General features: G+C 45.1%; 1 protein-coding gene across 1 annotated transcript in view; it reads right to left on the bottom strand.

The window, feature by feature from the left end:
- NOL6 (nucleolar protein 6) overlaps nt 1–13,955 on the bottom strand; it is a 398,079-nt gene that overhangs the window by 260,423 nt on the left and 123,701 nt on the right. The window contains exon 12 of the mRNA XM_086960307.1: nt 681–858. Within this exon, the coding sequence (XP_086816433.1) occupies nt 681–858 (178 nt within the window). The remainder of the gene's footprint in view (nt 1–680; nt 859–13,955) is intronic.

Here is a 13,955-nt window from a genome sequence, read left to right as displayed (position 1 = left end):
AATGTAACAGCAATATAGCATAATGTTACTAAAGCCAGAGCAAAATTAGAACAGATAGCTTCCCATTGAACAAAGCAAAACTATGGTGCTTTGATTGTAGAAACAGTCCTCTTTATTCCAAAATTTCTTAGCAGACGCAACAAAATTGCTTGCCAACGCATTACCTCCCTTTCTTGGGACTTCTTCAGGGTTCAAATAGGTTCCTTTAATCTTTGTTTCGCGTGTAGGCTTATAAATAGATTATAATGATCAGCAAGACACATGTAGCATGTCTGAAATCAATATGGGTTTCGTACGGTCAGGTAATGTCAGAAGGGCATCATGTATCGCGTCATTAGGTGGTAAAAGTATGGCAATAAGTGTATCCCTTTACCTATGTGCGGGTGTCCGATTTTGAAAAAGGTATACAAAGACAGACTATCTGTTCTAATTTAGCTCTGGTTTTAGAAACCTTATGCTATATTGCCGTTACATAACATGTGCTTCTGGGTGCTGGGTCAAATTTGTGCTTGTGATATTAGGTTATGTCACAACCTGCTTAGAGCATAGACTGTAGGCTTTGTATGTAAACAGGATTAGAAAGTCAAATAATTTTGAGAGAAAGTGTGTCAAGGGGACAAGTGAAAAAGAAAGTTATATGTGATTTCAGGACTTTAAGAAGAAGAGCTCATCTTCCTTACTTCTGGACTCTGTGGCAGTGCATGTGACAGCAGAACCAGTCGATCTCCAAGGCCACGACAGAAAAGAGAGAGTAGTAAAGGTAGTACGGCTGCAACGTAGTTCCCACTGTAATCAATAAGCTCATTCAGAAGTTTCATCTTCTTGCATGTCACCTGAAGTTTGGCCAAATTCCTTAAGCTGAAAAAGAAGATGGAGACAAGGGAGTCAATACTATTTACTGTGACTGTCTGGTTTCTGTGTAGCGCATTGTCAGTGTTTTGACCAGGGCAAGAGGCCATCAGCATCCTTTTTATCTCTTCTAAGCCCCCTGGCTCGTTTTTGGCACTTTGAGTGGGAGGGGCGGGGGGAAAAAGGGGGGATAGGGGTCGGGAAGGGAGGGGGCAAAACAAAAAATAATCATTTTAAAAAGCCTTACCTTCAGCCGGCCGCATGGCGCTCCTCTAGTTCAGGCACAGGCTCCCAGAATGCTCTCCGGCTAATCCTGAAGCTGCTCTCATTTGAGAGCAGCTACGGGATTGGCCTGAGAGCCCTCGATCAGCGCTCTAGGACAGACTGGGAGTCTGTCCCTGCTCTCTCCAACCCCAGCAATGCAGCTGGGGTTGAAGAGAGGTTCACTGCACATGATGGCTTTGGCCGGCCCGAGACATAATGGGGAGCCGTGGCCAACAGGCAATAAGAGAAGGCAGCTGCGGGTCAAAATGGTTTGGGAACCACTGTCCTAGGGAGTGGAGTTGTGTGTGTCTGGATTTGAAGAACTGGCTGTTTGTATTTTCTGATGTTGCAAACAAGTCTATTTCTGGCATCCCCCACTTTCTGAACACCTTCTCGATCACTGCCTGATTCAGCTCCCATTTCTGTGAGGGGGATGCTTTTCTGCTCAGTTTGTCAGTTTCTACATTTTGTCTACCCTTGGTAGGTGTATCGTTGTTATGGTCATCTGTCTCTGGATGGCCGATCTCCATATTTCTTGTGCTAGCTTTGATAGGGTGAAGGATCTTGTTCACCTCTGCATGTGGAGGTAGGACATTGAGGTTTTGTTGTCCATTGAACCTGTATCGATTTACCCCATAACTGCTTCTGAAAGGCTTTTAAGGCAAGGAGCACTGTCCTTGGTTCCAGTAAGCTTATGTGGTGTTCGGGTTTTCAGAGTCCTCGGACGTTGAGCTTCTCCATATGAGCTCCCCATCCCATGTGTGAAGCATCCGTGGTGATAGTCACTATTGGAGTTAATAGCATGAAATGCCCTTCTACTGTTCTACTTGCCCTGTTCAACCCCACCATTTCCTTCTGCACTCTATGTGTGACAAACAATAGATCTTCCCAACTCCCCATTGCTTTTAACCATTGCCTCTGGACCCTTTCCTGTGTAGCCTCGAATGTGGTATTAGTGATATGCAGGAAGCCACCATTCCCAACAACTTCCCCACAGTCCTCACTGTCAGAGACTGACTCTTCTGGTAGTGGCGAGATATTATTGCCAGTAACCTCTTTTTGCATGGGAATGCCCTCAATTGCATTGTGTTGATTCTTGCTCCCCAGAAGAGCTTTGTTTGTTCTGGTGTGGGCAATGATTTTTCTGTGTTTAATGGAGAACCACAGTCTGTAGAGTGTTATCTTCACTGTTTTTACGTGGTCTCTGTATTTGCTGGCAGATCTCACCTTTAACAGCCAGATGTCTTGGTAGGGGTACATATGTATTTCTTTCCTTCTCACATGCTACAGCCACTAAGCAGTTTGTGAATACCCTAGAAGCCTATTTTATTTTGAATGGTAGAACCCTGAATTGAACTGAAACCCTGAAAGGTTTGGATAGGTCGAATCAATTTGTCTTATTTTGGTACCAGAAAATATGTCGAGTAGTTTCCTTGGTTGATCTGCTTAAGGAGCGCTTTCTCTATACCCTGTTTTTGCAGCAATTCTTCCACTTCACTACAAAGAAAAGAATTTCCTTTCTTCGTGTGGGTTTTTTTTTTAGCCCAGTAATGCAGAATATTTATTTGGCTAATGTGACCTCCCTCCACTCCAGAAGAAAGGCTCCTATTCTTCCCCCCCGTGAGGTGGCATGTGTAGGAGGGGTCTCTGGTTTTCGAAGTCACTTGCCTGCTGCTGCCGCCACCCTACTGGGCAACTGCCCTTTCTCTGCCCCACCACAGGGTTGCCTCTGGGGTACCTGGCACTGCTGAGTGAGTGTTTGTGTGTGACTTTTGTGTTGGAGAGAAAAAATACATCTATTCAATTTCATTTAAAATCATAAAAGTGCGATTCAATTAACCCACAATTGAACATAGGTACTAATTTGAATACGAAATTACATTAAACGTGTTAAAATGTGTTGAAATGTCTGGGGTGTTGCAGCGGCTTGGAAGCCTCCTCTCCCCTATCAGCCTTCTAGTGGGGGTGATTCCCCTTCTCTGCTGGCCTTTAAATTGTAGAGCGACCAAAAACTTTGCCAAGTCGTTACCCTTCTTTAATTGTTGCAGTGTGTCATCTGCTGCACTCTGAAACAAGTGTTCCCTGTTGAAAGGAGAGTTGTTGATGTTGGCCTGGGCATAATTTCTGAAGCCAGAGACTCTGAGCAAAGCATCCCTCCTTAATGTTGTTCCTGCTACCAGTTGCCTATTCGCTGTGTCAGCAGTATCCAGTGATGATCAGAGCCGGACTGGCTGGGCATCGGGTTGTTTCCTCAGTAGGCTGGAAGAATGAGGGCTGGTTTTGTTAATGAGGGCCGATTTTGCAGCAGTGCTGTAATATTTGTGATAGCCTGGCCGTCTTTTTTGAAGACAAGATCTGTAAAGTTATCAAAGGGTTAGAAGGGGATAGCATTGATGTTGGGGCTTGTGGACCCCCACAAGATGTGAAGGAAGGATGGACCAAGGTGAGCAAAACATTGGGTCAGAGGCCCCTTCTTGATCACTTAGATATACCTTCCGGGGAAGATTTTAATAAGTAGCATTGGGTGTTTCCTCTGGTTCACCCCTGGACCCTCTTCCCCATAGGGTTTGGAAAGCACTAGGCACTGAACTATTCCCTTTGTTAAGACAGCTGTGTGGCCAATCCCTGTGTAGGGGAATGGTTCATTCCTGCTGGAAACAAGCAGTTGTATCCCCTTTACTGAAAAAACCTTCACTTGACCTTGCAGGTCTCAAAATTACAGGCCTATCTCTCTCCTTCCATACCCAGTGAAGATCATTGAGCGACTGGTAAGCAAGGCGCTCTCCCAGTTTCTGGAGGCAAATGATATATTGGAGGCTTCCGTCCAGCACACGGGACGGAGACCGCCCTGCTGACTGTGTTGGATGATCTCGGGATGCGTGCAGACAGGGGTCACTCTGCCATACTGATCCTGTTCAACCTGTCTGCCGCATTCGACACAGTCGATCATAAGGTCCTCCTGAAACAGCAGGAAGGAGTGGGGATTATGGGTCTGGCGCAGAAGTGGCTCCATTCTTATCTGTCTGACAGATGTCAGGCAGTGGCTCTTCCACCCTTCCGCTCAAAGTTCACCAAGATACACTATGGGGTTCGGCAGGGATCTGTGATTAGCCCTATATTATTTAACACTTATATGCGTCCCCTGGTGGATGTCGTTATGATATAGGCCTGGTAAACTATGCTGATGACACCCAGTTCATCCTTTCACTGGAGGGTGATCAGTCAACCACTCTATATCATTTTCATGCCTGTATGCTGGATGTGGTACCCTGGCTGAGAAACAATTCTCTGCAATTTAATGCAGATAAAAACAGAGATTTTATATATTGGGGGTGGGAGAGTGCCACATTCTTCCCCAGCAGACTTTTGGCACATTCCTGCTTATCTTCCTTTGGTACCATCTAAGACGATTCGCAATTTGTTAATTTGTTTTAATGATAAACTGACCTAGGAAAACACAAGTCAACAAGGCCGCTGGGAGTTGCTTCTCCCTTATTAGGGCCCTTAGGAAAATTCTTCCCATGCATCCTATTCAGACTTGTGCACTGGTAGTAAGGAGTGTCATTATGAGCAGATTGGATTACTGCAACGCGCTGCTGCAGGAGTCCCCAAAGTATCTAATTGGGAGACTACAGAGAATCCAGAATGCGGCAGCCAGGTTGGCCTTGATGAAACGCCGCCAGTTCCCTGCCTCCCAGGCCCTTGCAGAACTTCATTGGCTCCCAGTCTTGCAGAGGATACATTTTAAATCCCTCTGTCATGTTTAAGGCACTGCATGGATTGGGGCCCTTTCAAATTTAGAACAGCTTACCCACAGAGTTGCGACAGATGAAAGATCTACTGTCGTTTAGAAGGAAAATTAGGAACTGGCTCTTCCATACAGCGTAATGCAAATTTTTCACTTGTCACGGGCCCGCCGTCTCACAGCGCCAGAATACCCGTTGGGTCACGGTGTGCTATACAAGCACTGGTTACATTACATCTGCCCCAGTAACAAAACCATCAAGCAATCATTTGCAGGAGGGGTGGGGGGGCATATATGTTAAGTAAAGCGTTCAAGTTTGCGATGCACCACTGTGCAGAGGCTCCCCTCTCTAACTTTCTCCCCACTATTTCTATCCTTTTGCTTTTTTAATCCCGGGGTGGGCCAGATGTAGTTGGCTCATTTGCTGTTTTCCTGGTGGTGGCCACAATGATGTAGTCTGCCACTACATTGTCCCAAATGTATACAGGGTCATTCGATGAGCGCTTGTATTTATTTTTGACCCAGAGTGTCACTGACCTGCAGGTTGCTGGCCCTTTAAACGCTTCTCTCCCCTGGTCTAAGATGCTCGGAAACATTGATTAAATACTGGCTCTTGCTTGTGTGGGTAGGAATTATTTGAGCAGAAAACATGTCTATGTATCTCCTACTTCAACTGTATCCCATACTGGTTTGCTGCTTTTATCACAATTTAACAAAACATGGTGGTACGATCCAGGGGTGAAGGCATCAAAATATACATGTCCACAACCTCTTCTGGGGAATCTGCATCAAGGTATTGCCATTGCTCCTTGATGCCTTTTGATCCCTCGACATCCTGGATCAGACCCTGTGACTCTGGTCCTCTTGTTCATAAAATATTTCTTGTTCCTCCTCTTTATGCAGTTCTGGTCGGTCAGTGAGGGGTTTCAACAGCCCTGAAGCTTTATCCACCTGTATGCTTCAGTCAAGGCTCTTGAAGGAATATGAAATTCCTGGAGGGAGCCATTAAAGTCCTTCTTCTGAAGAATCACAGCATTTTCATCCTTTTCGTCCTTGAGCCTTCTTTTCTTGCACTCTATTTTGTTGGCGCTTTCTTACAGTGTAGAGTGTAGTCTCCAGTCTCTTCTCCGACGTCAAAGTTTCAGCTGTCATCTGTCGTCTTCTTTGGTTTTTCTCGAACTCGATAATCTCTCAACATTGGTATCTTCTCCAAGACTTGACGGCCTGCTGTGTCCTTGGTGTGGGACCAAAGGGGCTCTTTTGCCCTCGACTTGCCTTGGCGAGATTTTCAGTGCACGATCAATATGCTTTGTGGCTGACCGTAATTAAAGTGTCAAGCATACGGCTGTATGTGTGCGAGTTCCAAGTGATTTACGAGCGGTCAGAGCTCAAAACACAATTGATGACAAGCCTTGGTCTTTCAGTTCCATGTTCTGTATGGCGTTTTATGTTGCTGTTTGATTTTACTTTCATATAGTGATAAGTGAGCATTTGATTCCAGGGCTCAAATGTGGACCTTATCTGACCTTATAACTGGCGAGAGTGAGGAAGCACTTGATTATATGTTGAAGAGTGCAGGAAGGTCTTGTTAATATTCAACTGTTAATCCAGTATAGCATTACCACAGGAGGATTAATGTTCATAAAACAGATTGTGGGCATACATATTTTACTTGCTAACCTATGGTGTGAGTTGGCAAGGAACTATCGTCCAAAACATGAGAGCGTTCTTTTCTTTTGTATTTATACTGTTGTTAAACATTTTGCTTTTCAGTTCTCTTTCGACACTGTTCCTTTCCCACACATTTCCCCACACCTAGCCACTCTAAACCTCGGTGCTATAACAGCATTCAGAGTTGGAGGTCATGAGGAGGTGATGCTTATCTGACACATACAGGGTCACCCAGTTAGTTCGGCACCTTGGAAATGGCCAGATTGGTGCGGGGAGCAGGTTTCTGCCACCACGCTCCTAACTTAGTTCACGGCTTCCCCTCCTGGCGTACAAGGTCGCCAATGAAGTCAAACACACGGGATATGACCCAATCGGTGCAGAGCTTGATTCCTCACACCATACACAATCTTCTTTTCTGAACCTCGCTCCCTACAACACTCGCCTCCTCACGGGCACACTGGTCTCGGCGAGCCGACGGTCCTGGTACTCCAGGTTCCAGGGCAGTTGATATTGGCTTCCCTGAGTGTAGTCCCCTCACCCAGCAGGGAGATTAGCAGGCCGGGCCCCTACTCCAGGTCAAAGGCAAAAGTCTTGCAGAACTTCAACATTTCATTCAGCCCGGCTGCCTGCTCTGCATATGACAACGTTTGGGGACTCAAAATGTGACTTAGGGTCCGGACCTTTGAACTTTTATGTTGGGGTTTTGCTTCTTTGAAATTAACATCTCACCCCTTTATTCTTTCTCCTGTAGGATGTCTGTCACAGCAGGCAGGACTCTGAAGCTGATTAACTCACAACAAGATTCATGGGCGTGACAAGAGTTCACACCAGGATGTCAGCCGCAGTGATATGAGCATCAAAGGTTAATCCCGGGCCCTCAGCCCTACTCTAGGATTCTTTTATCAGCCCCATCTACCTCTTTCTGTTATCTGTAACTGAATCAAAGGGCCCTTTAAAATGCATGGGTAGAGCCTGGCTCTCCCCTCATCCGGTGCTTTCCCACCCAGCGTACAGGAATGCCGCGTTACACAATTCTTTCTGGGGGATTCCTCTACTCCTCATGTTTTTACCAGGCAGGTGTGGGCTTCCAAAAGTGGAACCACGGTCCTCTATGTTAAATACTAGAGCAAGCCCTTCTGCACTCAGTACATTTACAGCACACTAACTGCCTAGTACTTTTCTCCTCATGTATTATGCTGCAATCAGCATTCCTACATACAGCACAGGCACACAGTCTACATTCAGTACTGTAGTCTCTCTGTACTGCATCAGAGTGGGTAAGTTTAAAAGCACACCCTGCTGGCACTCACATGTTTCCTATGCGCACACTGTACCACACTTCACCCTAGGTGTAGTATATTCCTTGCGAGTACACATGCACTCAGCAGGTTTTCATCATGCTCGCACTTCCACATCAACCTGATGTAGGCCAGAAGTGAGCATACAGCAGCGGAGCATTTAAGAAGGTGAGTGAGAGACATGGAATATTGGACAGGAGTTAATGGTGGAAACAAAATAGGGTCAGACTGTAGTCAGATAGGAAATAAAAATTAAAGAGCTACTTTCAGCTAAATGAATAAGTCAGAGTATGCAAATTGATCTACAAACACGGATAAGCAATTTCTGAACTCAAGAGATTTCCTCTTGTACATTGCATGGTTTCGTTTTTACATAGTTCAGCTCAGACTGTGGTCTCATGGTGTATTAAAGGCTTCTAAGGACAGGTGAAGAATCTGAGATAATTAAAAAAAAAAAATGTATTCATATAAAAATGACATCAGATGTAAGAATAAAAAGTACACCAGGCTGTGTTGGAGCCAAAATGGAAAGGGACAAAAACAGATAATGGACAGTGCAGGAAAGAAGCAGAATGCACCAAAAATGTTCCAACTAGTTGTATACTGTTTGTGGCCTTTAGATAGGAATAGTAAAATGCAATAAAGCCGGGTTTTGCATGCAATGAACCACAATGGGAAACACCAAATACATCTTGCAGTATAAAATATTCTGAAGCCAGTCAGTACACCTATCCATTAAAGATGTTCTGCAAGAATGCTTACATATGCACTTTTAGTACAAAGTCAGAGAAAGCCATCCTTAATGCTTGTGATGACCTCACTGATCTATTTGATGGAACACATAACTATTTAAAATTGTGGCTGCCTTCCTAGCGGTGCAGAAATGAAAATGCTACTTACCAGTATGCATCTGTTCTTGGCATGTAGAGCTGCAGAGTTGTACACTATGCATAGATCGCCATCTGGTGTTGGGCTCGGATGTGTGCATGTTGTTTTTGTCTTCAAAGAAGTCTTGTAGTCACGAGGTTGGTGACTCCTCCTTCGATCGACAGTGCGCATGGGCTTCGGCTCCATTGTTAGATTGTTTTGCCAGTAGGGTTAGATGGAGAAGTGAGAATTAGAAAGATGTCCATGGGTGATGTATCTAATTAAGATAATACTGGATCAGATAGAGTTATCCAGGGAGGAGGGTGGGCGTGTACAACTCTGCAGCTCTACATGCCAAGAACAGATGCATACTGGTAAGTACCATTTTCCGTTTGAGGCATATGAGCTGCAGATTGTACACTATGCATACACTATATAGCAGTATCCTCCTTAGAGGTTGCTACCTGTATCTGTTGCGGAGTTTGAAAAAGTATTTAACACAGCCTGGCCCACAGTAGCTTGTTGTTTTGCTTGCACAGCTACAAAATAGTGTTTTGTGAAGGTTTGTGGCGTGGCCCAAGCTGCTGCTTTAAATATGTCATCTAGGGGAATGTTCACTAAGAATGCCATAGATGCCCCTAGTTTACGTGTAGAAGGAGCTCTAGGGGGAATGGTTAACGTCCGTTTGGCTTTAACCACATCGCTGCTGTGGTTATTTTTCCCCTGTGCTGGAAATTGGAATTCTCCTATATTCATGATGAGCTCAGCTCGTCATCAGCATAGCTCAACTGTGCCTCATGACGAGCTGAGCTCGTCATGAGCATGGAAGGGGTTAAGGTAGCATATTTGTATGCATTTTACAATCCACCTTGCAATTCCTGTCTTGGATAGAGGATAGCCCTTATGAGGTGGGCGAGAAAGCTACGAAAAATGTTGTGTGTTCCTAAAGGATTTTGTTCTTTCAATGTAGTAAAGTAATGCTATTTTAACACCAAGTGTGTGTAGAGCTCTGTCTGCCACTGAGTCTGCTTGAGGGAAGAATACTGGTAGTTAAACAGACTAGTTTAAATGGAAGGCAGATACTACTTTGGGCTTGTTCTAAGAACACTTTGTTAGAATGGATTTGTAAGAATGGTTCTTGTATGGTTAATGGCTGGAGTTCGCTCACTCTTCTGAGAGATGTGATGGCGACTAAAAATGCTACTTTCCAAGTAAGGTACTGTAGTTCACATTGGTGTAAAGGTTCAAATGGAGGACCCATTAGTCTAGTAAGGACTATATTGATATTCCACATTGGAGAGGGTGGAGCTCTTGGTGGAAGACCTTCCATAAAAGCTTTGATAGCGGGAACTCTAAACAGAGACAAATGTTGTCTGTTTTGTGTTGTAAGTAAATTAGGTAGGTAGCAGGACACATCTTCAGGTTATTAAGGTAGCTTTATTAAGATACACAAGATAATACAGCAGAGTAAACCTGACAGCTGACCAGACCATTAACTGCCAAGGCTGGAATCCTTACATACCAGTTAGAACACTCTTAGGTACTATGGGAGATTAGTAAAATAGGAACACTAAGAAAGGACTACAGACACCAAGTAGCCATATTGAAGAAAGTATAAATATACAACATATCTTCTCCCTTTACAGATAAAACACAAATGAAAGACTCAGACACAAAGTAAGAGTTAAGCATGGAAAACAAGAAGAAGAAAACATATTAACACATAGGAGGTCAGCAACCTCTTGGAATTCCAGATCAGAAAGGCAAAGGGACAGGATCAAAACAAGGACCAACATGAAGATCATGATGACCAATGTAGTTTTATAGATGTATACGCCAGGTTACATTGTTGTAGACGCAAAAGGTAACAGATAATGTTTTGAATGGAAGCATCGAGTGTGTCAATTTTGTTGTGAGAGCAATAAATGAAGAACCTCTTCCATTTTGCTGCATAGCATGCCCTTGTTGTAGGGCGTCTAGCTTTTGATAACATTCATACAGTCTGGCGGATGATTATGGTAGCCGAACTCTAGGATTTCAGGAGCCAGATCGCAAGGTTGAGCTTATTGGGATCTGGGTGTCTTATCTCTCCATGGTTGTGAGTGAGAAGCTTGGGTGAGAGGTGCAGCTTTTGAGGTGGTACAACTGATAGTTGCAATAGAGTTGTGAACCATGGTTGTCTTGCCTATGATGGAGCAACCAGGAGCATTGTGAGGAAATGCTGTTGGAGCTTCCTCAATAGCAATGGAATGAGTGGGAGAGGCGGAAAAACGTAAGCAGATTTGCCTGACCAATTGTTCCATAGGGCATTGCCTTTGAACAATGGGTGTGCATACCTGGATGCGAAGCTTGGGCATTTTGAGTTTTGGTGTGTGGCGAACAGATCTATGGCTGGATGTCCCCACATGTGAAAGAATAGAAGAAGAACTTGAGGATGAAGTTCCCATTTGTGGATCTGTTGTGTTTGACGGCTGAGCAGATCTGCTATTTGATTGTGAACTCTTTGTAGGTGTTCTGCTAGGAGGTATATATTACATGGAATGGCCCATCTCCAGATGCTCTGTGCTAGACGAGATAACTGGAGAGAGGGTGTCCCCCCCCCTTGTTTTTTTGCAAACCATTGCCGTCATGTTGTCTGTATGGATTAGGACAGATTTGCCTAGCAGTTGGGGGTTGAAAAGACTCCAACGCTAGAGAGATTGCCAACAATTCCAGGTAATTGATGTGGAATTGTTTTTGTTGAAAGGTCCATTAACCTTGAATGGTATGGTTTTGGAGATGTGCTCCCCAGCCTGTGAGCGATACTTCTGCTGTTAGCACTATCTGTGGGACTGGCTCGAGGAACGACCACCCTTTGGAAAGTGCACATTTGATTGAAGTATTGGTTATAAGCTTGCCTTCTTGTATGAGGTCATTAGCGTTGCCCTTATATTCTTGGGGTAGATGTTGCATGAGCTTTTCCAACTCATCATAGTGAGCCCTATCATATCTTGCTATAAGAGCTTGTGTGTTTGCTATCTTCCATGAATTTGCGGCTAGAGACACTTTGCATTTACCTGAAGTGTCAATAGCTTCGATTCCTTGTCAGGAGGTGGTGTGTCGCCTGACCCTTGGGAGTTTGCCATTTTGCGTGCATTAGCAACTACTAATGAATCTGTGGGAAGTTGGCCCTTGATGTAGATAGGGTCAGCGGGAGCTGCTTTATATTTTTTATCTACTCTGGGGTTAAGAACACTAGCTCTAACTGGATCGTTGAACACCTCAGGAGCATGCCTAAGAAGGCCTTGTAGCATGGGTAAGACATGAGCAGATGTTTGTGGTTGGGCAAAAGACTCCAATAAAAAGCCCTCTTCTACAGGGTCTGAATGTAGTTTGACCTTGTGGTATGAGCTGCTCTGTTGATTAGCTGGGCAAACCCTAAATTGTCATCATGTGGAGATGGTTTGAGGGGTGGAAGTCCGGATCATTTGTTAGATCAGGATCAGTATTCTAATGATGTCACTATACTCTGATTGGGGAGAGTGTGGTGGTGAAATAATTAAATTAGGATTAACTGGTGGTGGAGGTGAAGGTGGTGGTTAAGTGTTCCTAGCTATATGACTTTTCTTTGGAGGAACTGGAGCTTGTGGCAATTGTTCTGGTTTCCTCTTTGTGGGTGGCTTGTTGACTATGTGACCAGTCTTTGGGTGAATATAGATAGTAGTCTGTTTGGGATCTGGAATATAAAGGTCTTTGGGATCGATATGTTTGCTTGTTGTGGAAGATTTCTCTTTGGGATGTTTTGGGACATTGTCCGGTACAGCATCCTTTCCCGACTCCGAAGCTTTCGGTGCCTTGTCTTTTGAGGTTGTTGGCTCTGAAGCTTTCGGTACGAAAGTCTTTTCTTTGTGCTTCGGTGCCGAGGTTTTATCTGGCTGCTTGTGTGCCAGTGGCTTATCCGGCTGCTTCGGTGTCAATGCTTTATCGGAGTGCTTCGGCGCCGAGGAATCTTTTGTAGATTTAGGTGCCGAATGTTTTCCCGGTGGAAGTGGGTGTGGCAACTGGGACGACTGAGCTTTCGGTGCCGAAGGTGGTTTTTCGGCGCCGGATGGTTGGCTCGGGTGCTGAGCCCGGGGGCGGTGCGTTCAAAGTTTTTGTACGGTGTGAACCTGCACCCGAAGGCAAAGGTGTTACCAGAGCCGTTGGAATGGGCTTAGTTGGGCTGGGGTTTCAGTACTCGTGTCCTTTTGAGCCGGGGTGATGTCATCTTCGGCGTCGGAGACGTCTACTTCGGCGTCGGAGAAGTCTGCTTCAGAGTCCGGAATCTCTTCTGGCTACGGAAGGTTGTCGGGACTTGGATGGAAGATGTCCAGAATGGAAACTGTGCCTCGCTGCATATCTCGGCATCGAGCTCAGCGATCCCGGATGGTCTTTTGGGATTTAAATGAGAAGCAAGCTTCACAAGTGTCTTCTCGATGTTCCGGAGAGAGGCACAGATTGCAAACGAGATGGAGTTCCGGGAGTGGAAACTTAGCACCACACTGTGGACATTTTTTTTAATGGAGTCCACTCCATCGACGTCCGTCTCTATCGGCGCGGGTAGGCCCAACAGCCCACGTCGAGGTTCACAGGCGTAGAAGTGTGATGGAAGTTGTCGAGGGTGCGCGTCAAAGGCACACGATTGAAACAATACCGTCGGTTAACTGTGATTGCGCATCGAAGGGGGTTCGATAACAATACCGGTCTGGAGCACAGCAATTCACATCCGAACCCGATGGCGGAAAAAAACAATCTAACGATGGAGCCGAAGCCAATGCGCACGGTCGACCGAAGGAGGAGTCACCAACCTCGTGACTACAAGACTTCTTCGAAAACAAAAAATGCAAACATCCGAGCCCAACACCAGATGGCTATCTATGCATAGTGTACAATCTGCACCTCATATGCCTCAAACACTATGTACTTCTCAGATGACTGCTTGATGGTTTGTCCCCTGCATCAACTTAAGAGACCTTATGTAAATTAGGGGCCTTTCAGGTGTTCCAGACTACTTTGGACTGAATACCCCAACCCAGTTTTGCTGCACTTTGAGAAAACTGTGGTTCCGTACTCCAGGATACATGTGGACCCCATAGCAATGCTGCAGAGGAAGTCGGATGATGGCAGTAGAGGTTGTTCATGGACAATTGGTTTGAGGTTGAGGCAGGAAAATGGGGAATTTATCGAATTTAATGTTATAGGCTGCAAGAGTTTCTTGTGTCCTGAAATTGACTCTCCACTTT

The sequence above is a fragment of the Lissotriton vulgaris genome, chromosome 3_1 (assembly GCF_964263255.1).
Source record: "Lissotriton vulgaris chromosome 3_1, aLisVul1.2, whole genome shotgun sequence".
Taxonomy (NCBI): Eukaryota; Metazoa; Chordata; class Amphibia; order Caudata; family Salamandridae; genus Lissotriton; species Lissotriton vulgaris.
Note: the sequence above shows the minus strand (reverse complement) of the source record. Positions and strands in the feature narration are given on the sequence as shown.